The 23202-nt window shown below is 42.2% G+C and overlaps 1 protein-coding gene across 1 annotated transcript in view; it reads right to left on the reverse strand.

Moving 5' to 3' along the window:
• The window catches only part of LOC143803988 (putative cation-transporting ATPase 13A4), a 219379-nt gene that overhangs the window by 180319 nt on the left and 15858 nt on the right, over positions 1 to 23202 (reverse strand). The window contains exons 3-7 of the mRNA XM_077281738.1: positions 15363 to 15433; positions 15078 to 15158; positions 14144 to 14213; positions 7293 to 7427; positions 2500 to 2572 (exon numbers count right to left, since the gene is read on the reverse strand). Coding sequence (XP_077137853.1) covers positions 2500 to 2572; positions 7293 to 7427; positions 14144 to 14213; positions 15078 to 15158; positions 15363 to 15433 — 430 coding nt within the window. The remainder of the gene's footprint in view (positions 1 to 2499; positions 2573 to 7292; positions 7428 to 14143; positions 14214 to 15077; positions 15159 to 15362; positions 15434 to 23202) is intronic.

Below are 23202 nucleotides of genomic sequence, written 5' to 3' on the forward strand. Positions count from 1 at the left end.
GTTTTTTGTGCTGACTGCATAGTTCCCTTTTCTATCCTCTGACTATTTAGTGAAGTCTGGCCTCCTTTGCTAAAACCTGTTTCATTCCTGTGTTTGTGACTTTCCTCTTGACTCACAGTCAATATATGTGGGGGGCTGCCTTTTCCTTTGGGGAATTTCTCTGAGGCAAGGTTAGGCTTCTATTTCTATCTTTAGGGGTAGTTAGCTCTTAGGCTGTGAAGAGGCGTCTAGGGAGAGTTAGGTACGCTCCACGGCTATTTCTATTGTGTGTAATAGGAGGGTTTGCGGTCAGCAGAGTTCCCACTCCCCAGAGCTTGTCCCGATTTCTAGTTTACTCATCAGGTCATTCTGGGTGCTCCTAACCACCAGGTCCATAACAGCCAGGATGGATATATGGAGGAGCCAGGATGGATATATGGAGGGGCCCCATACTGGTGATCACTGTATTACCAGTACACTATACACTATGTACAGAGCACCTGTGTATAATGTCACCGGTGTTCACTGTATTACCTGTACATCGACACTATATACAGATCTCCTGTGTATAATGTAACTAGTGATCACTGTATTACCTGTACACTATACACTATATACTGAGCTTGTGTGTATAATGTTCCTTGTGATCACTGTATTACTTGTACACTGACACTATATACAGAGCTCCTGTGTATAATGTCACTAGTGATGGTAGTGTGTGGTCTGCTCATGGAGTAGTGGTATTTGTTCCTTGTATGTGGTATTATTCTGTTACTATGTGGAGAAATAGGAAGTCCAGTCATGGTGTGGTGGTCTTTGTCTCTTGAATGTGGTATTATTTAGGCACTATGTGGTGGTAATGTGTGGTCTGGTCATGGTGAGGTGGTATTTGTCCCTTGTATGCGGTATTATTTGGTCACTATGTGGTTTGGTCATGGTGTGATGGTATTTATTCTTTATATGTGGTAATATTTGGTCACTATGTTGTCTGATCAATGTGTGGCTGTATTTGTCTCTTGTATGTGGTATTTTCCGGTCACTATGTGGTCTGGTCATGGTGTGGTAGTATTTGTCTCTTGTACGTGGTATTATTCAGTCACTATGTGGTCTGGTCATTGTGTGATGTTATTTGTCTCTTGTATGTGGTATTAATCAATCACTATGTGGTCTGGTCATGATGATGTGGTATTTGTCCCTTTTATGTGGTATTATTTGGTCACTATGTGGCCTGGTCTTGGTATGATGGTATTTGTTCCTTATATGTGGTAATATTAAGTCACTCTGTGGTCCGGTCATAGTGTGGCGGTATTTGTCTCTTGTATGTGGTATTATTCGGTCACTATGTTGTCTGTTCATGGTGTGGTTGTATTTGTTCCTTGTATGTAGTATTATTCGGTCACTATGTGTTCTTGTGTTGGTGTGACTGCATTTGCCCCTTGCATGTGATATTATTTGGTCTTTATTTGTTGATAATATGTGGTCTGGTCATGGTGTGGTGGTATGGTATTTCTTCCCTGTATGTGGTAGTATTGGTCTTGGTATAGGGGATTGCACTGTATATGGCAGTCATTTGTTCTTCTCTATTAATTAGAAGATTCTTTATGTCCACTAGAGATTAAATACATGGAACATGATGCACTTATAGTGTTTCTCCTGTGAAAAATGTAATCACCTCTCCCTAGAATTAGTGATAACACATTGATTGGTGGGGGTCTGGCTGCTTGGACTCAATTAATAGAATGTGGAACTTTTATCCCCATTAGAATGGAGCGTCATGTGCAACTTGACCACTGATCCATTCATTCCCTCAGTGACTGCGAGTGCTGTGCTTTTTTTTTCTGGAAGCCCCAAAGAGGATGAATGGAGCTGGGGTCAGACATCTCACCTGCCGCTGCACTATAAAATGTGGACAAGTGTCCTATCAGGGATAAAACTTCCCTGTTCTTCTGATTGGCGCAGTTTTTAATGGTCAAACCTAAATGATCACTTATACTGTAGAGTCCATGGACTGGTGATAACTTGTTTTAACCAAAGATCCCCTTTAATGCAAACTACCGTAATTGTACATCACATTTATGGTGGTGCACAGTAGATGTGCAGTTGTCACGTGTTTTACAGTCGATGCTTCACTGTAACAGGGATAATAGCTTACAGGTATTTGCATATAGCTGTAGGGTGGGCCCCTAGGGACAATTCCTCCTGTGGGCCAGGATCGGACTATGGCCCCAGACACCTCAGTCCGATCCTGGCTGTAAGTACAGTGCCTTCCACTGCACTTGTAACTCATTAGCATACAATTCCAAGAATGGATTTCTCTAAAACAGCAAAACAGATTTCCATAAGAAAGGTAAAGATTTACCCAGCATTAAATCGCCTACATACATGCAATTAGTTTGGGGTATAAGATCCTGATGAAACGTGCTCTTTAAAGCTTATACAAAAAAATATACATTTGACATGAATAAAGAGTTTCCTTTTATTTTTTAGCTAAATGTTGAAAATCAGGTGTATGTCACTCACCTCCATTTTTGTTAAGTATAGTAACCTTCATACTGTTATGAGATGAAACCATCTTGTGCAATTTGACAGATTGCTAATAAAAAGTATATTGACAAAATTAATAACAACATACACACACAGATTATACACATACACCTCTCAATAGAGATGAGCGAATTGAGCCGCGGAGGATTGAGTTTGAGTTGAATATCCCGAAATTTGTGTTTTCACAAGAATTCAAACTTGAGACTTGTTTTGCGGTTCGCCAAAAAAACTTTGCCTGGAACCATTTTCCAAATTGCTGCAGCCTCAGAGTGTGAGCTAACATCGTTTGTGTTATCGCATGGGTCTCCCCATAATGCTCTGCAGCTGTTACATTTTACCGATTATAATAACTTGCACAGTGATGATTAATACCTGAGCCATCGCAGATCAGCAGTTCCCAGAGGACAACAACTTGTACAGAAGAGTCGCTTTTCATCTAAAGAATTACTGGGTAAATCTCTTTGTCCTTTAGAGTTTAAGAACATATGGTGAGCAGGATTCTCTTTCTCTCTCCTATAAAGTGTAAGATCTTTTGATCAGCAGGGTCCTCTATCTTGGAGAGTGTAAGCTCTTAAGGTACCTTCACACTAAGCGACGCTGCAGCGATACAGACAACGATGCCGATCGCTGCAGCGTCGCTGTTTGGTCGCTGGAGAGCTGTCACACAGACCGCTCTCCAGCGACCAACGATGCCGAGGTCCCCGGGTAACCAGGGTAAACATCGGGTTGCTAAGCGCAGGGCCGCGCTTAGTAACCCGATGTTTACCCTGGTTACCAGTGTAAAATGTAAAAAAACAAACACTACATACTCACCTTTGCGTCCCCCGGCGTCCGCTTCCCTGCACTGACTGAGTGCCGCCCCTAACAGCAGAGCGGTGACGTCACCGCTGTGCTGTGCTTTCACTTTACGGCTGGCGCTCAGTCAGTGCAGGAAGCGGACGGCGGGGGACGCGAAGGTGAGTATGTACTGTTTGTTTTTTTACATTTTACACTGGTAACCAGGGTAAACATTGGGTTACTAAGCGCGGCCCTGCGCTTAGTAACCCGATATTTACCCTGGTTACCACTGTAAAACATCGCTGGCATCGTTGCTTTTGCTGTCAAACACAGCGATACACGGCGATCTGACGACAAAATAAAGTTCTGAACTTTAACCAACGACCAGCGATATCACAGCAGGATCCTGATCGCTGCTGCCTGTCACACTCAATGATATCGCTAGCCAGGACGCTGCAACGTCACGGATCGCTAGCGATATCGTTTAGTGTGAAGGTACCTTTATGGTTATGGGAGTCCTCTCTCTCCTCTGGAGTGTAAGCTCTTGAAGTATGGTCAGTGGGATTTTCTTTCTCTGTATCTCTCTCCTCTCCCTTATATATATTTTCTGAGCAATTACAAGCATTCCAGTATTGTGATTTGTGCAAATTATTTGCCGCAAATAAAATTTTGTGGGAAAATTCAGCAAAGTCTGTGTTTTGAATTTCAAAAGATCCATTCATGTCTGCTCCTCCACATTAAAATTGCAGCATCAAGGAGGAAAAATTGGGGATTTATAGAAATCAGAGGATCGATAGACATGGTAAAGATATGTAAATGATGAAAAATGTAAACAAACTTTTAAAGATATCTTCATTTATTCAGCATCGAGTATCAGCATCAAAGACAGAAACACACGCACTTGTATGCCTTGGCATGTTGTCAATGTGGTTAGACAATTGTCTGAGGAATCTTCTGCTACGCTAAATGTAAGAGAGAACTCAAATCATCAAGATCTGGTGCTGGCAGCTCTATTTGCAATTTCTGCCCAATGACGTCCCAAATGTGCAGGATGGCATTCAGGCCATGCATGCTGCTCACGGCAGCACAAGTACAAAGCGACCTGGCAACGTGTTGGAAAATGGCTCCTTAAACAATTTGATGAAATGGATGTACCACATGTTCCACAACGAAATCGAAGTAATGCCGAGCTGATAGTCTATGAGGTCTATGGAACATCTGTAGCTGGACATCTGGCTCATAGTTCAAGGTTGTGCAAATGTCTTCTGATGGTTTGTGCAGATACTGACACATTAGGCATGGTATGTGAAATCTGATTGCACTTACAGTATAGAATTAATTAACCATTGAACCAGCGGTACGGCCATTTCTCCAACCTGTTCTAGAAGCTTTTTCAATATGTCAATGCAAGTATGCATGTTACTCATGCTACTGTGAGTGGCATGCATGACCTAAACTTGCTCCGATGGCCTGCATTGTATCGAAACTTGTCTTTCATTAAGCACATTTGGAACAACATTATTTTGAAATCGCAAAGGGATCTGCCAGCAGTGGACCTTGGTGATTTGTTTGCTCAAGTGCATTCAGGGTTTAGAGATCCTCCAAAAATACTAGCACAAGGCAGAGATGTTTACCTGCCCAGGCCTCCAAACAAACGCCTGATCAAATAGAATGGGCGTCACTAATAGGCTGTTAACCTGTATGCTGTGCATTTCCATTGTGTGAACAGCACTACATACAAGTCTTCTTTGTGCAATAATATACCAAGCAATCACCCCCTTCATTGGGATTGGTAGGCTGTGAGTGGTTGCCTCATCGGTATTTTTGCACATGTGTTGCCGCCATATTAACTACATGGGCCCACTGCATCCTGATTGGAGGACTGGGCAGGTAAGCATCTCTGCCTTTTGCTAGTATTTTTGAATTTTTGGAGGATCTCTAAATCCTCTTATTGTGCTATATATGTTTAGTGTTAGGACTCGCAAGTGTGGTGACACTTGACGGGGGTTCCGAGCTTGCGTATTTTGGCCAAAATATTAACAAATACCTCACATGTTTTTATATGTGTTTTTTGCAGTTTATTATTCAAAGTGCAGTTGGGCTCATTTGATCTTGTAAACTATGGTGCTTGTTCACATGCGATGCATCTGGATAGCGCTGGGCAGCCCGCCTGATCTAATAGTATGGGTATCACTAATAGGCTGTTAACCTGGATGCTGTGCATTTCCATTGTGTGAAGAGCACCAAATACAAGTCTTCTTTCCGCAATAATATACCAAGCAACCACCCCCTCCTTTGGGATTGGTAGGCTGTGATTGGCTGCCTCATCAGTATTTTTGCACCTGTTTTGCACCTGTTGCCACCATATTAACTACATGGGCCCACTGCATCCTGATAGTGCATTTGTTTGGAGGCCTGGGCAAATAAGCCTCTCTGCCTTTTGCTAATATTTTTCAAGTGCATTCAGCGTAGCAGAACATTCCCCAATCATTAGTAACTTCATTGACAGCATACCAAGGCATGTAAATGCTTGTTATTCTGAATGCGGTCCTCATACTTGATAATTGAATAAATTGAGACGTTTAAAAAAATGTGTTTCCATTTTTTAATCATTTATATATCAATTAAAATGTTTATCAATCTTATAATTTCAGTAATTCAATAACTTTTCCTGAAAGAAAGAGAAAAAGAGACTGGTGTACAGTTGCGAGATATGTTGGGGAAGACCATGCTGCAGTCTGTGAAGGTATAATCTACTACAATGTTTAAAATGGTAACCTTTTGTTTGAGAATTTTCCTCAAATCCAAATACACCAAGTTCAATTTTGATGGGACCTGCAGATGTCAGGAAGTTTGACTGAAGCTTGATTTCTTTTGACTTGATTTGATTTTCTCTAATTAATCTAATTCATATATTCTGCATATACCATACCTTGGTGCATACAGAGTGCTACTGTACTCTTTGGTCTGTATATTAAAATCAGTTCACATTTGCTTAACTCATTTTAGGTGGTGCTGCTCAATAAATATAAATATATATATATATATATATATATATATATATATATATATATATAGCTGGAGGCCTGATGATATCGCATGGGGAGGGCGGTAATGTCATGATGGGGGCAAGCATTTTTAGCGCTGTTGTTGCCTAATGGCATCCTGTGATAATCTAATGACTTTTGCATCAGGGGACTCATGTGCTTGACGCCTACGCTTATATGCATTGTTTTTGTCCCAGCGATGCTGTTGCTCTTCAAGAGTCTCATTTGCCTTTTGTTGTCTTCGATGTTGTGCCTTTGCTGCTTTCCTTTCATTGTAATTGGCAAACTTTTTAGGAGGAGCCATGTTGGCATTGATATTTGCTTTTTAAAGGGGTTTTCCCACAAACAAAAGTTCATTTAAAAAATTGTCTGTGTCTGAAAGTTTACCGAACATACCACAGCTCCTGAGCAGGGGAGGAAACAAAAGACAATACTGACATTACAGCAGGAGATCGCAGAGGATACATTTTGTGAGGTAAAATATTTTTAAAAAACAGTCAGTGAAATATCTTACCTCACAAAATGAATCCATTGTGATCCCCTGCTATAATGTTAGTAGTCTTTTGCTTCTTCCCCTGCCCAGGAGATGTGGTATGCTCCGTACATGGTCAGACACACACTCACCCCTCATAGGCAGCATCAATAGTAAAAAAGTTGGGGACACACAGGGTTAATAGCAGCGGTAACGGAGTGCGTTACCCGCGGCATAACGCGTTCTGTTACCGCTGCCATTAACACTGAGTGAGCGCTGACTGGAGGGGACTCGGGAGTATGGAGCGGGCGCTGATTGGTCGTGGCCGTTTTGCCGCGACCAATCAGCGACTTGGATTTCCATGACAAACAGAGGCCGCGACCAATGAATATCCGTGACAGACAGGAGGACATATATATATATATATATATATATATAAAATGCCTAGACATTATAGCTCTAAGATCACTTACCATTCTCATATTGTATACTGTGGCAGCAATGGAAAGCAAGGTTATCACAACAAGAATTGCAGCATACTCAATGTAGCCAGTAGCAAACCATATACTCAAAGAGAAAGCCTGAAAAATGTAATATGGATTCAAAACCTATACAAAATAAAATAAAGGGAGTAAGAATTATTGGAAAATAGTTACATTGTAACAATGCATAGTTTTACTGCATACTGTTAATAGGGGAAATCTGCAATAACCCATACAGTATCGAACAACACTGTCCTGCGGTGAAACGTGCTTCATGGTCACCAACAAATCTAACTTCTTAAAACGTATTTTTAACAAAAGCAGAGAATGAAAGAATGACATCAATATTATTAACTTGAGAGACTGTAAGACTGTACGTGAGTGAGTATACTGTAAATCCGCACTGCCAATAGTCCAGAATGAATTTGAGACTGGAAAGGTTTAACCCCTTAACGACCGCTGATACGCCTTTTAACGGCGGCAGTTAAGGGTACTTAAACCACAGCGCCGTTGATTAACGGCACTGTGGAAAAAGTGAATAGCGCCCCCCAGAGTCGGATTTTCCCTGGGGTCTCGGTTACCAGGGGTAGCCGAGACCCCAGAGAACATGATTCGGGGGTTTTTTTTACCGACCACCGGGTTGAGATCGCCGGTAATTAACCGTTTACCGGCGGTCGCAAAACAAACCAAAACCGCGATTTCCCATTTAATTTCTCTGTCCTCCGATGTGATCGCACATCAGAGGACAGAGAAATGGACAAACAAAGAACTAGCAAAAACTTATCTTTTGATGAAAAGGACAGGCCATTTGAGAAATCCAAGGAGAGAACCAAATCCAACCAAGAACATTGACAGCTGGCATGAACTAAAGCCCAGAGCCAGTTTAAATAACAAATCCAGGCAAGACGATTATTGAGGGTAGCTGCTACAGCTAACCTCAAGGAGCAGCAGTTCCACTCGAAACCACCAGAGGGAGCCCAAGGGCAAAACTCACAAAAGTACCATTAACAACCACAGGAGGGAGCTCCAGAACGGAATTCACAACAGTGTAATTCTCTGTCCACATCAGAGGACAGAGAAATAGGGGGATTCGGGGACCCTGCTATACTTACCGGTGTCCCTTGGTCCTCCTGGGTCCTCTCCTGGATGCCGGCTTCTTCCACTGGTAAGAAAATGGTGGGCGCATGCGCAGTGCGCCCACCATGATCTGCCGGCCGGCAGCTAGAGGAGTTGGGGCTAAAATTAGGGTTAGGGTTAGGGTGGGGGCTAAAGTTAGGGTTAGGGTTGGGGCTAAATTTAGGGTTAGTGTTAGAGTTGGGGCTAAAGTTAGGGCTAGGGTTAGGGTTGGTGCTAAATTTACAGTTAGGGTTAGGGTTGAGGCTAAAGTTAGGGTTAGGGTTGGGGCTAAAGTTAGGGCTGGGTTTGGGGCTAAATTTAGGACTAGGGTTGCGGCTAAAGTTAGGGTTGGAGTTCGGATTAGGGTTAGGGTTTGGATTAGGGTTGGCATTAGGGTTACGTTTGGGATTAGGGTTAGGTTTGGGATTAGGGTTAAGGTTAGGGTTGGGATTAGGGTTAGGTTTGAGGTTAGGGTTGAGATTAGGATTAGGGTGTGTTGGATTTAGGGTTCTGATTAGGGTTATGGCTGTTTTGGGGTTAGGGTTGTGACTATCGTTAGGGTTGTAATTAGGATTATGGATCGGGTTGGGATTAGGGTTAGGGGTGTGTTGGCATTAGGGTTGGAGTTAGAATTGGGGGGTTCCCACTGTTTAGGTACATCAGGGGGTCTCTAAACCCCACAGACAATTTTGCACTCAAAAAGTCAAATGGTGCTCCCTCCCTTCTGAGCTCTGCCGTGTGCCCAAACAGTGGTTTATCCCCACATATCAGGCATCAGCGTACTCGGGATAAATTGGACAACAACTTTTCGGGTCCAATTTCTCCTGTTACCCTTGTGAAAATAAAAACTTGGGGGCTAAAAAATCTTTTTTGTGGGAAAAAAATATTTTTTATTTTCACGACTCTGCATTATAAACTTCTGTGAAGCACTTGGGCCTTCAAAGTTCTCACCACTAGTGTTGAGCATTCCGATACCGCAAGTATCGGGTATCGGCCGATATTTGCGGTATCGGAATTCCGATACCGAGATCCGATACTTTTGTTGTATCGGGAATCGGTATCGGGATCGATATAATGTGTAAAATAAAGAATTAAAATAAAAAATATTAATATACTCACCTCTCCGACACAGCCTGCACTTTACCGAGGGAACCGGCAACCTTCTTTGCTTAAAATGCGCGCGTTTACTGCCTTCCGTGACGTCACGGCTTCTGATTGGTCGCGTGCCGCCCATGTGACCGCGACGCGACCAATCACACAAGCCGTGACGTAATTTTCAGGTCCTGAATGCCTAATTCTAGGCATTCAGGACCTGAAAATTACGTGACGGCTTCTGATTGGTCGCGTGCCGCCCATGTGACTGCGACGCGACCAATCACACAAGCCGTGACGTAATTTTCAGGTCCTGAATGCCTAATTCTAGGCATGCAGGACCTGAAAATTACGTCACGGCTTCTGATTGGTCGCGTGCCGCCCATGTGACCGCGACGCGACCAATCACACAAGCCGTGACGTACTTTTCAGGTCCTGAATGCCTAATTCTAGGCATTCAGGACCTGAAAATAACGTCACGGCTTGTGTGATTGGTCGCGTCACGGTCACATGGGCGGCACGCGACCAATCAGAAGCCGTGACGTCATGGAAGACAGTAAACGCGCGCATTTTAAGCAAAGAAGGCTGCCGGTTCCCTCGGTAAAGTGCAGGCTGCGTCGGAGAGGTGAGTATATCAATATTTTTTATTTTAATTCTTTATTTTACACATTAATATGGATCCCAGGGCCTGAAGGAGAGTTTCCTCTCCTTCAGACCCTGGGAACCATCAGGGATACCGTCCGATACTTGAGTCCCATTGACTTGTATTGGTATCGGGTATCGGTATCGGATTAGATCCGATACTTTGCCGGTATCGGCCGATACTTTCCGATACCGATACTTTCAAGTATCGGACGGTATCGCTCAACACTACTCACCACACATCTAATAAAGTTCCTTGGGGGGTCTAGTTTCCAAAATGGGGTCATTTGTGGGGGGTTTCTACTGGTTAGGTACATCAGGGACTCTGCAAACACAACATAACGCCCGCAGACTATTCTATCAAAATCTGTATTCCAAAACGGCGCTCCTTCCCTTCTGAGCTCTGCCATGCGCCCAAACAGTGGTTTACTCCCACATATGTGGTATAAGTGTACTCAGGACAAATTGGACAACAACTTTTCGGGTCCAATTTCTCTTGTTACCCTTGTGAAAATAAAAATTTGGAGGCTAAAATATCTTTTTTGTGGAAAAATGTTTTTCCTTTTATTTTCACGACTCTGCATTATAAACTTCTGTGAAGCACTTGGGCATTCAAAGTTCTCACAACACATCTAGATAAGTTCCTTGGGGGGGTCTAGTTTCCAAAATGGGGTCACTTGTGGGGTTTTCTACCGTTTAGGTACATCAGGGGCTCTGCAAACGCAACATAACGCCCGCAGAACATTCTATCAAAGTCTGCATTCCAAAACGGCGCTCCTTCCCTTCCGAGCTCTGCCATGCGCCTAAACAGTGGTTTACCCCCACATATGGGGAATCAGCCTACTCAGCATAAATTGCACAATAAATTTTGGGGTCCAACTTCTCCTGTTCCCCTTGTGAAAGTAAAAATTTGGGGGTGAAAAGATCATTTTTGTGGAAAAAATATGATTTTTTTTATTTCATGGCTCTACATTATAAACTTCTGTGAAGCAGTTGGGGGTTCACAGTGCTCACCACACATCTAGATAAGCTCTTTGGGGGGTCTAGTTTCCAAAATGGGGTCACTTGTGGGGGTTTCTACTGTTTAGGTACATCAGGGGCTCTGCAAACGCAACATAACGCCCGCAGACCATTCCATCAAAGTCTGCATTCCAAGCGGCGCTCCTTCCCTTCCATGCCCCGAAGGGTGCCCAAACAGTGCCCCCCCACATATGGGGTATCAGAGTACTCAGGACAAACTGGTCAACAAATTTTGGGGTCCAATGTCTCCTGTTACCCTTGAGAAAATAAAAAATTGCAGGCTAAAAAATCATTTTTGAGGAAAAAAAAGGATTTTTTATTTTCACGGCTCTACATTATAAATTTCTGTGAAGCACTTTGGGGTTTAAAGTGCTCACCACACATCTAGATAAGTTCCTTAAGGGGTCTAGTTTCCAAAATGGGGTCACTTGTGGGGGGTTTCAACTGTTTAGGCACATCAGGGCCTCTCCAAACGCGACATGGTGTCCGATCTCAATTCCAGCCAATTCTACATTGAAAAACGTAAAATGACACTCCTTCTCTTCCAAGCTCTGCGGTGTGCCCAAACAGTGGTTTACCCCCATATATCTGGTATCGACGTACTCAGGAGAAATTGCACAACAACTGTTGGGGTTTAGTTTCTCCTCTTACCCTTGTGAAAATAACAATTTGGGGGCAAAAAGATCATTTTTGTAGAAAAAATGTGATTTTTTATTTTCACGGCTCTACGTTATAAACTTCTGTGAAGCACCTGGGGGATTAAAGTGCTCACCACACATCTAGTTAAGTTCCTTAAGGGGTCTAGTTTCCAAAATGGTGTCACTTGTGGGGGGTTTCCACTGTTTAGGCACATCAGGAGCTCTCCAAAAGCGACATGGCGTCCGATCTCAATTCCAGCCAATTCTGCATTGAAAAAGTCAAACGGCGCTCCTTCTGTTCCAAGCTCTGCGGTGCGCCCAAACAGTGGTTCACCCCCACATATGGGGTATCTCCGTATTCAGGAGAAATTGCACAACAAAATTTCTGCTTATATTTCTGTTTTTACACTTATAAAAATAAAAAAATGGTTCTGAAGTAAAATGCTTGCAAAATAAAGTTAAATGTTCATTTTTTCCTTCCACATTGTTTCAGTTCCTGTGAAGCACGTAAAGGGTTAATAAACTTCTTGAATGTGGTTTTGAGCACCTTGAGGGGTGCAGTTTTTAGAATGGTGTCACACTTGGTTATTTTCAATCATATAGACCCCTCAAAATGACTTCAAATGTGATGTGGTCCCTAAAAAAAAATGGTGTTGTAAAAATGAGAAATTGCTGGTCAACTTTTAGCCCTTTTAACTCCCTAACAAAAAAAAAATTGTTTCCAAAATTGTGCTGATGTAAAGTAGACATGTGGGAAATGTTATTTATTAACTATTTTTTGTGACATATCTCTCTGATTTAAGGGAATAAAAATACAAAGTTTGAAAATTGCTAAATTTTAAAAATTTGTCATATTTCCGTTTTTTTCATAAATAATCGCAAGTAATATCGAAGATATGTTACCACTAACACGAAGAACAGTATGTCTCGAAAAAAACATTCTCAGAATCAGCAGGATCTGTTAAAGCGTTCCAGAGTTATAACCTCATAAAGTGACAGTGGTCAGAATTGTAAAAATTGGCTCGTTCATTAAGTACCAAATTGGCTCTGTCACTAAGGGGTTAAATGTGATTTTTATTTGTCAATGCAGTTTGTCCTGATGAAGAAGCATGTTTACTTCAAAATGTGTTGACAAATAAAAATCGCATTTAAATCTTTCCGTTCTCCTACTCCATTCTGGACCATTTGTACCGCAAATTTCTACCCACTCACTTCCTATCTCACAAGTTTCTCCATATTGTGATCTACAGCAGCCAACTTTCTAAGCTACTATAGGATGACTCTCACAACCCCATAAGGTGAGCACGATTCACTTTTTAGCTTCCCTTTTAGCCCAGATAAGACCGTAATGTGCTTACTGTCACTCCAGTTTTGTATCTACTCATCAATATGATTAAAATATTATGTCTAGGCTATGAACAACTAGCAATTATCTGCTATTCCTATTAATTGAAGCTCTTCCCTTTGAGGTGTCAATCTGGTCTGTCTTGAATTGGGCAATGTACTGTAACACACAAAAGGTGATGAACTGCATTTTTAACAAGCAAATGAATTACGAAATAGGCTTTAGGGTTACAAAAATGACAAACAGAAGCCAACAAACACCCACCAAGCCTTAGGTTTTACTTAGTGAGTGCAACTTCCCTATTGCAAAATTTCTGATTACATTAAGTGCAGTCTGCATTTTTCAATACAAATCTTATATATACTATTAAGTTCTATGTTTGGGTATTGCTTTAACCTGGCTTATATAAAGGGTGGTGATAATAATTACAGGGCAACAAATGGAAATTTCAAAGCCAAACATATTTCAAGGGATCATGTAATAAAAAAAAAACACTTCAAACTACTTTTGGGCTATAAAATATCAAAAGAAGTTATACTCCCCTGAATGAACACTGCAGCCAATCAGCAGTCATATGGAACAAGATGTCATCATTATAGGAAACTGAGTTTTACAGAGAAGAGCAGAGGACTAAGCAAGCAAACTACTGATGCATCAGTGGTGAAGGGTGTAATGATTGATTGTATTTAAAAGTTTTGTAAGCGGTGTTTTTTGGGGGGGAAGGGTTTGCAGGGTTGTAAGAAATTCACGACAAATCAGCAAATTGATCTAAAACATAAATGAACATGCTGCTAATTTAAAATCTGCTTTACAAGTAAATTTTCATGATTTTTTCTGCAGCAAGTAGATGAAATTCAGGAAAACCTCATCCTTTTTTCTTGTGCTCAAAAATTTGAATGACACAATCCACAGCATTTCTGTCCCATTTCTGTCCCTTAATTTACAAAGTGAAGAACAGTAATAGGAAAAAGGAAACATAAATCCCTCACCTCTTTGAAAAGCAGCTTCCAGATTGGAGTAACTTCTACCTCAAGTTTGTTCAATCCGCATATTAGTTTTCTATATTTTAAAATTAATTATAGTGAAACATTGACATATTAGTAAACTTTGAATTACAAAATAGCAACCATCTAGCACAAAATATTGTAAGCAATAAAATCTATAGATTTACATTTGCATGAGATGTCTACTGTTATGATTTTCCCAATGGCAGGGAAATCAAAATAACAACGGACTAGCTCTCGGGTGATGGGAACTAAAGTGACCGTGACCTGAACCTGACACGACACTGGAAGTAGCCGGGGAGTGTTTCCTACGATGCCCTAGACACCACGCGCCAGCCGGAGATCTAACTACCCCTATCAGAGGAATATACAGGCCTGCCTTACCTCCAGAGATGAACCCCAAAAGGAGATAGCAGCCCCCCACAGATATTGACGGTGAGTCAAGAGGAAAAGACATACGTAGGATGAACAGCAGATTTAGCACAGTGAGGTCCGCTTACTAGATAGCAGAAGTACAGGAAAGAGTCACTTCACGGTCAACTTCAAAACACTACTCAAAAACACCATCCTGAAATTACTTTAAGACTCCAGTGACAACTCATGCCACTGGAGTGGCAATTTCAGTCCACGAGAGCTTCCAGCTACAAAGAGTCACATTGCAAATAGCTGGACAAAAATAGCATTAACTAGAAACAAAATTCAACTTAGCTGAACAGGATCTTGAGGCAGGAGAATGCAACAGAATGCTACTGATACATTGTTGGCCGGCATCGGACCAGCAGCCAAGCAGCCTTAAATAGGAAACTCCCCTAATGGGTGTCAACAGGTGATCAAGGATAGAAGAAGGCTAATAAGTGGCACTACCATAAAACACCACCGGGGGAGCCCACAAACAGAATTCACAACAGTCTACACATACCGCATTTCCTGCTCTTCTTGAGTTAAACCAGAGCCAAACTTTGCATGTATATCTGAACAAGAGTATTCATCTTCTAAAACCCTAAATCAAAAAGCAAAATTGTTCTCAAATTTAATAAAAAAAATAAATCAAATAAAATCAGGACAACAATAAATGACAAAATGTCTATTTTTTAAAATATTATTCTTTTTTAATAACTTTTTTGCTGTGTTTGACCAAATACAACTTTTGGTAAATCTGTTTGTCATTGGCCCTTCTTAAATATTATATATTTCTTAGACTTACCCAATTTTTTGAAAATTTCCTTCTAATGTGTTCCAAACATATCTAATTTTCTGTACTCTTAAACAGCGCACCTAAAAAAATTAAAGAATTGATGTAAAATATAAACTGTGCACTGCTAATTAGACACACCCCCAGTGAACCCTCAGTGCACCTCCCGGCTGATTTACAAATGATTTCTACACTAGATTGTTCAAGACTATAATATCAGATCTCTATAAAAAAAAGTCATAATTTTATTGGGGTGCAAGCCTTGATACAGCAATACCTCTACTTCTATATGTAAAAAATTTTCTGACAGGTTGACTTCAACATCATGGCAGGCTACATTATTTTAATATACAAAGGACCGGGCCCTTGGAGGATGTAGGCACACCGATACCAGCTCTATTTCCAGCTGGATGTGTGTTCTCCATGTTTGGAGGAGGAATAGGATGCAGCTTTTTGTGGGAGCAGAGATAGGTGAGAAAAAGCTTTTTTTATGCCTATACAAAGAGTGCCAGGAAGGAGGGCATTAATACTATACTAGAGCAAGAATGGAGGAGGGGGGGGGCATTATTATAGTATTGGGGCCAACATTAGGGACATTGCTCATATATCGGACCAAATGGCAGGTAATATTACTGTATGGGGGGACATTATTACTATATGAGGCCAATTGCAGGAACATTAGTAATATACAGTACTAATTTGGCATATTATTAATATATGGGCCAATTGAAAGGCATTATTACTGTATGGGCCAATAGGGGAGCATTGATGATGTATGGGGCCAATTGGGGGACATTATTATTGTATAGGGTCAATTGGGGGACATTATTACTTTATGGGGCCCATTGAGGAACAATATATTAGCATAGGGGCCAGAATAGGTGAACCCATTAATTAACAAAAAATTATGTTTTTTTCCGATAAAATTTTCCGATAAAAACTCCAAAGTTTTTTAATTTTGATAATGGATAATAGGAGCAAACAGACTCCATATTTTGTTGTGCAATTTCTCCTGAGCATAATACTAACTCATATATTGTTAAAAATTGCTGTTTGGACAAAACAGCAAATACTCCCCAAAAGTTGCACCATTTCGTAAACTAGACCCCTCCAGGAATTTTGTGTTGGATAAGTTACTTTTTTATTGGTAATATTTTGGGGTACATAATAATGTTTGATTGCTATCAGTACGAGGTTTGGATCAAATTTTTGTGTTGTGTTCTATGCTGAGCACTTACATCAAGGTTTCCGTGTAAATCACACAACGAGTGTTGTGAATTCCGTTCTGGAGCTCCCTCCTGTGGTTGCTAATGGTATTTTTGTGAGTTCTGCCCTTGGGCTCCCTCTGGTGGTTTCTAGTGGAACTGCTGCTCCTTTAGGTAGCTGTAGCAGCTGCCTTCACTAATCGCCTTGCCTGGGTTTGTTATTTAAACCTGCTCTGGGCTTTAGTTCATGCCTGCTGTCAATGTTCTTGGTTGGATTTGGTTCTCTCCTTGGATTTCTCATATGGCCTGTCCTTGTCAGCAAAAGATAAGTTTTTGCTAGTTTTTGTTTGTCCATTTGCTTGGACTCTATTGCTCTGCAAATATGTCTCTTTTTGTCCAGCTTGTCACTATGTCTTATTCAGGCTAGCTGGAAGCTCTGGGAAAGCAGATTTGCCCCTCCACACCGTGAGTCGGTGTGGAGTTCACTTTTGTAAACTCTGCGTGGATTTTGTAGTTTTTAATACTGACCGCACAGTATCCTTTTCTCTCTATCAAGTTTAGTATTGGCCTCCTTTGCTGAATTCTGATTTCATTTCTGTGTACGTCATTTCCCTCTCCATTCACAGTCAATATTTGTGGGGGGCTGTCTTTCCTTTTGGGGGTTTCTCTGAGGCAAGATAGCTTTCTATTTCCTTCTTTAGGGGTAGGTAGTTCTTAGGCTGTGAAGAGGTGTCTAGGGAGAGTCAGGAACATCCCACGGCTATTACTAGTGTTGTTGTTAGGATTAGGGACTGCGGTCAGTAGAGATACCACCTTCTCAGAGCTCGTCCCATGTTGCGTTTTAGCCACCAGGTCATATCAGTGTGGCCTCTTAACCACCAGGTCATAACAGTACAGCAGGCCCACAATGTGTTAAATGCATCTCAAAAGAGGGAAAAGAAAGTTCTGAGTCATTTTTTTTTCCTTTGTAACTTGTTTTGTCTTTTTTTCCCCTTAATCTCTGGGTGGTTCAGGATTTTGATGCTGATATGGAGGTTCAGGGTCTGTCCTTGCGCGTGGATCAACTCGCTGCTAGGGTACAGAGTATTCAAGATTATGTTGTCCAGACTCCGGTATTAGAGCCTAGAATTCCTATTCCTGATTTATTTTCTGGGGATAGATCTAAATTTTTGAACTTTAAAAATAATTGCAGATTGTTTTTTGCTCTGAGACCCCGTTCCTCTGGTGACCCCATTCAGCAGGTGAAGATTATTATTTCTTTGCTGCGTGGCGACCCGCAAGACTGGGCATTCTCCCTTGAGCCAGGAAATCCTGCATTGCTCAATATTGATGCATTTTTTCAAGCGCTCGGATTGCTGTATGACGAGCCTAATTCTGTGGATCAGGCAGAAAAAACTTTGCCATATGGTGCACCACCTTGCGCTCACGCAAGCGCCGATCAATCTGAATGGCCAAAGACATTGACTCATTCAGACCAGCAGGCGTAGGAAACTCCACTATAACATCTTTAAGGGCTTCAGAAAGACCCTTTCTGAAAATCGCTGCCAGGGCATTCTCATTCCATTTTGTGAGCACAGACCACTTTCTAAATTTCTGGCAGTATACTTCTGCTGCTTCCTGACCCTGACACAGAGCCAGCAGTGTCCTCTGAGAAGAGTCCTGAGCCTATGCAATGTGATAGGATTTTGACTAGAGCAGAAAGGCAGAAATTCAGATGTCAGAATGGCCTGTGTTTTTACTGTGGTGATTCTGCTCATGCTATTTCTGATTGCCCTAAGCATACTAGGAGGGTCCCTGGGTCTGTTACCATTAGTACTGTACAGCCTAAATTTCTCTTGTCTGTTACCCTGATTTGCTCATTGTCGTCCTTTTCTGTTATGGCATTTGTGGATTCTGGCGCTGCCCTGAACTTAATGGATTTAGAATTTGCCAAGCACTGTGGTTTTTCCTTGGAGCCTTTGCAGAGTCCTATTCCCTTAAGGGGGATTGATGCTACGCCATTGGCCAAGAATAAACCTCAGTACTGGACACAGTTAACCATGTACATGGCTCCAGCACATCAGGAAAATATTCGCTTTTTGGTGTTGCATAATTTGCATGATGTTGTTGTGCTGGGTTTTCCATGGTTACAGGTACATAATCCAGTGCTGGATTGGAGATCTATGTCTGTAACTGGTTGGGGTTGTCAGGGGATACATAGTGATATTCCTTTGATGTCCATTTCCTCGTCCCCTTCTTCTGAAGTTCCTGAGTTTTTGTCGGATTTCCAGGATGTATTTGATGAGTCCAAGTCCAGTTCCCTGCCTCCTCATAGGGACTGCGATTGTGCCATTAATTTGATTCCTGGCTGTAAGTTCCCTAAGGGCCGACTTTTCAATCTGTCTGTGCCAGAGCATGCCGCTATGCGGAGTTATGTAAAGGAGTCCTTGGAGAAGGGGCATATTCGCCCATCTTCGTCACCGTTGGGAGCGGGATTTTTTTTTGTTGCCAAGAAGGATGGCTCCTTGAGACCCTGTATAGATTATCACCTTCTCAATAAGATCACTGTCAAATTCCAGTACCCTTTACCTTTACTTTTTGATTTGTTTGCTCGGATTAAGGGTGCCAGTTGGTTTACTAAAATCGACCTTCGAGGGGCGTATAATCTCGTGCGTATTAAACAAGGTGATGAATGGAAAACAGCATTTATTATGCCCGAAGGCCATTTTGAATATCTTGTGATGCCATTCGGGCTCTCTAATGCTCCATCGGTATTTCAGTCCTTTATGCATGATATCTTTCGGAATTATCTGGATAAATTCGTGATTGTGTATTTGGATGATATTTTGGTTTTCTCCGATGATTGGGAGTCTCATGTGAAGCAGGTTAGGATGGTATTTCAGGTCCTTCGTGCTAATGCGTTGTTTGTGAAGGGGTCTAAGTGCCTCTTTGGAGTTCAGAAGGTTTCTTTTTTGGGTTTCATTTTTTCTCCCTCGGCTATTGAAATGGACCCTGTTAAAGTCCAGGCCATTCATGATTGGACTCAACCTACATCTGTAAAGAGCCTTCAGAAATTTTTGGGCTTGGCCAATTTTATCGCCGCTTTATTGCTAATTTTTCTAGTGTGGTGAAGCCTCTGACCGATTTGACGAGGAAGGGCGCTGATGTGGTGAATTGGTCCTCTGCGGCTGTTGAGGCCTTTCAGGAGCTTAAACGTCGTTTTACTTCTGCCCCTGTGTTGCGTCAGCCAGATGTTTCTCTCCCTTTTCAGGTTGAGGTTGATGCTTCTGAGATTGGGGCAGGGGCCATTTTTTCTAAGAGAAATTCTGATGGCTCTTTGATGAAACCATGTGCTTTCTTCTCCAGAAAGTTTTCGCCTGCTGAGCGTAATTATGATGTCGGCAATCGGGAGTTGTTGGCTATGAAGTGGGCATTTGAGGAGTGGCGACATTGGCTTGAGGGAGCCAAGCATCGCGTGGTGATCTTGACTGATCACAAGAATCTGATTTACCTTGAGTCTGCTAAGCGGTTGAATCCTAGACAGGCTCGGTGGTCTCTGTTTTTCTCACGTTTTGATTTTGTGGTCTCGTATATTCCGGGATCTAAGAATGTGAAGGCTGATGCCCTTTCTAGGAGTTTTTTGCCTGATTCTCCGAGAGTTTTTGAGCCGGCTGGGATCCTCAAGGAGGGGGTGATTCTTTCTGCCATCTCCCCTGATTTGTGGCGGGTACTTCAGGAGTTTCAGGCTGATAAACCTGACCGCTGTCCTGTGGGGAAACTGTTCCTGATAGATGGACTAGTAGGGTAATTTCTGAGGTTCATTGTTCGGTGTTGGCTGGTCACCCTGGGATTTTCGGTACCAGAGATTTGGTGGCTAGGTCCTTTTGGTGGCCTTCCTTGTCGCGGGATGTGCGTTCGTTTGTGCAGTCCTGTGGGATCTGTGCTCGGGCTAAGCCTTGCTGTTCCCGTGCCAGCGGGTTGCTTTTGCCTTTGCCTATTCCTGAGAGGCCCTGGACGCATATTTCCATGGATTTTATTTCTGATCTTCCTGTTTCTCAGAAGATGTCTGTCATCTGGGTGGTTTGTGACCGGTTTTCTAAGATGGTCCATTTGGTACCGTTGCCTAAGTTGCCTTCCTCCTCTGATTTGGTTCCATTATTTTTTCAGCATGTGGTTCTTTTGCATGGTATTCCGGAGAATATTGTGTCTGACAGAGGTTCCCAGTTCGTTTCTAGGTTTTGGCGGTCCTTTTGTGCTAGAATGGGCATTGATTTGTCTTTTTCTTCAGCATTCCATCCTCAGACAAATGGCCGAACGGAGCGAACCAATCAGACCCTGGAAACCTATTTGAGATGCTTCGTGTCTGCTGATCAGGATGATTGGGTGACCTTTTTGCCATTGGCCGAGTTTGCCCTTAATAATCGGGCTAGTTCAGCTACCTTGGTTTCGCCTTTCTTTTGTAACTTTGGTTTTCATCCTCGTTTTTCTTCAGGGCAGCTTGAGCCTTCTGACTGTCCTGGTGTGGATTCCGTGGTGGACAGGTTGCAGCAAATTTGGACTCATGTGGTGGACAATTTGACGTTGTCTCAGGAAAAGGCTCAACGTTTTGCTAACCGTCGTCGGTGTGTTGGTCCCCGGCTTCGTGTTGGGGATTTGGTCTGGTTGTCTTCTCATCATGTTCCTATGAAGGTTTCTTCCCCTAAGTTCAAGCCTCGCTTTATTGGGCCTTATAAGATTTCTGAAATTATCAATCCGGTGTCTTTTCGTTTGGCCCTTCCAGCTTCCTTTTCCATTCATAATGTGTTCCATAGATCCTTGTTGGGGAGATATGTAGTACCTATGGTTCCCTCCGTTGACCCTCCTGCTCCGGTGTTGGTTGAGGGGGAATTGGAATATGTGGTGGGGAAGATTTTGGATTCTCGTTTTTCGAGGCGGAAGCTTCAGTATCTGGTCAAGTGGAAGGGTTATGGCCAGGAGGATAATTCTTGGGTTGTTGCCTCCGATGTTCATGCTGCCGATTTGGTACGTGCTTTCCATTTGGCTCGTCCTGATCGGCCTGGGAGCTCTGGTGAGGGTTCGGTGACCCCTCCTCAAGGGGGGGGTACTGTTGTGAATTCCGTTCTGGAGCTCCCTCCTGTGGTTGCTAATGGTATTTTTGTGAGTTTTGCCCTTGGGCTCCCTCTGGTGGTTTCGAGTGGAACTGCTGCTCCTTTAGGTAGCTGTAGCAGCTGCCTTCACTAATCGCCTTGCCTGGGTTTGTTATTTAAACCTGCTCTGGGCTGTAGTTCATGCCTGCTGTCAATGTTCTTGGTTGGATGTGGTTCTCTCCTTGGATTTCTCATATGGTCTGTCCTTGTCAGCAAAAGATAAGTTTTTGCTAGTTTTTGTTTGTCCATTTGCTTGGACTCTATTGCTCTGCAAATATGTCTCTTTTTGTCCAGCTTGTCACTATGTCTTATTCAGGCTAGCTGGAAGCTCTGGGAAAGCAGATTTGCCCCTCCACACCGTGATTCGGTATGGAGTTCATTTTTGTAAACTCTGCGTGGATTTTGTAGTTTTTAATACTGACCGCACAGTATCCTTTTCTCTCTGTCTATCAAGTTTAGTATTGGCCTCCTTTGCTGAATTCTGATTTCATTTCTGTGTACGTCATTTCCCTCTCCATTCACAGTCAATATTTGTGGGGGGCTGTCTTTCCTTTTGGGGGTTTCTCTGAGGCAATATAGCTTTCTATTTCCTTCTTTAGGGGTAGTTAGTTCTTAGGCTGTGAAGAGGTGTCTAGGGAGAGTCAGGAACATCCCACGGCTATTACTAGTGTTGTTGTTAGGATTAGGGATTGCGGTCAGTAGAGATACCACCTTCTCAGAGCTCGTCCCATGTTGCGTTTTAGCCACCAGGTCATATCAGTGTGGCCTCTTAACCACCAGGTCATAACAAACGAGGCAATTCATATAAAACCATTGATGGAACCACTTACTATAATAAGGCTGATAGAGTCACTTTAGAGACCGTTTCGTGTCTGTTCCGATGATATCCATCTTTTTAGGCATGCAAAAAACTGTGGTCGGCCACACTTGTGGTATAAAAAGCCGTTTAAAATAATGGTACACCACTGGATCAGAGACCATACAGAATCCAAAGTGGCGCCATTTGCCTTATAAGTGAGTGGTTCCATTGAATACATTGTCTTAATCTCATCTTTTGGGATTCACACCGAAACCCCAAAGTAAGCACTCAGAGGAGAGCACAGGATAAATATGAGCCGAGCCTAATTTTGATTTTTGGGAGACAGAATGAACAAATAGACAGCAACACAAGAATAGGTACTATTTTTATTTTTGCTCCGTTTTCCGTGAGTACTAGGGAATTGATGGATATATTCTTCCTGTCAGTATGATTACAACGATACCAGAATAATATAAATATATATATATATTTTTTATTTTTTTTTGCACAATAAGAATGCATTTTTTATTAAAAAAAATTGTTAACTTATCGTCATATTCTGAGAGCTGTAACTTTTTTATTTTTTGGTGGCATACAGAACTGTGCGAGGAATTATGTTTTGCTCAACGAGTTGGAGATTATTTTGTTCCGATTTTGGGACACAACTTTTTTTTATCACTTTTTATTCAGATTTTTTTAGACACTGAATGAACAAAATCCAG

This window comes from Ranitomeya variabilis, chromosome 2, assembly GCF_051348905.1.
Source record: "Ranitomeya variabilis isolate aRanVar5 chromosome 2, aRanVar5.hap1, whole genome shotgun sequence".
NCBI lineage: Eukaryota > Metazoa > Chordata > Amphibia > Anura > Dendrobatidae > Ranitomeya > Ranitomeya variabilis.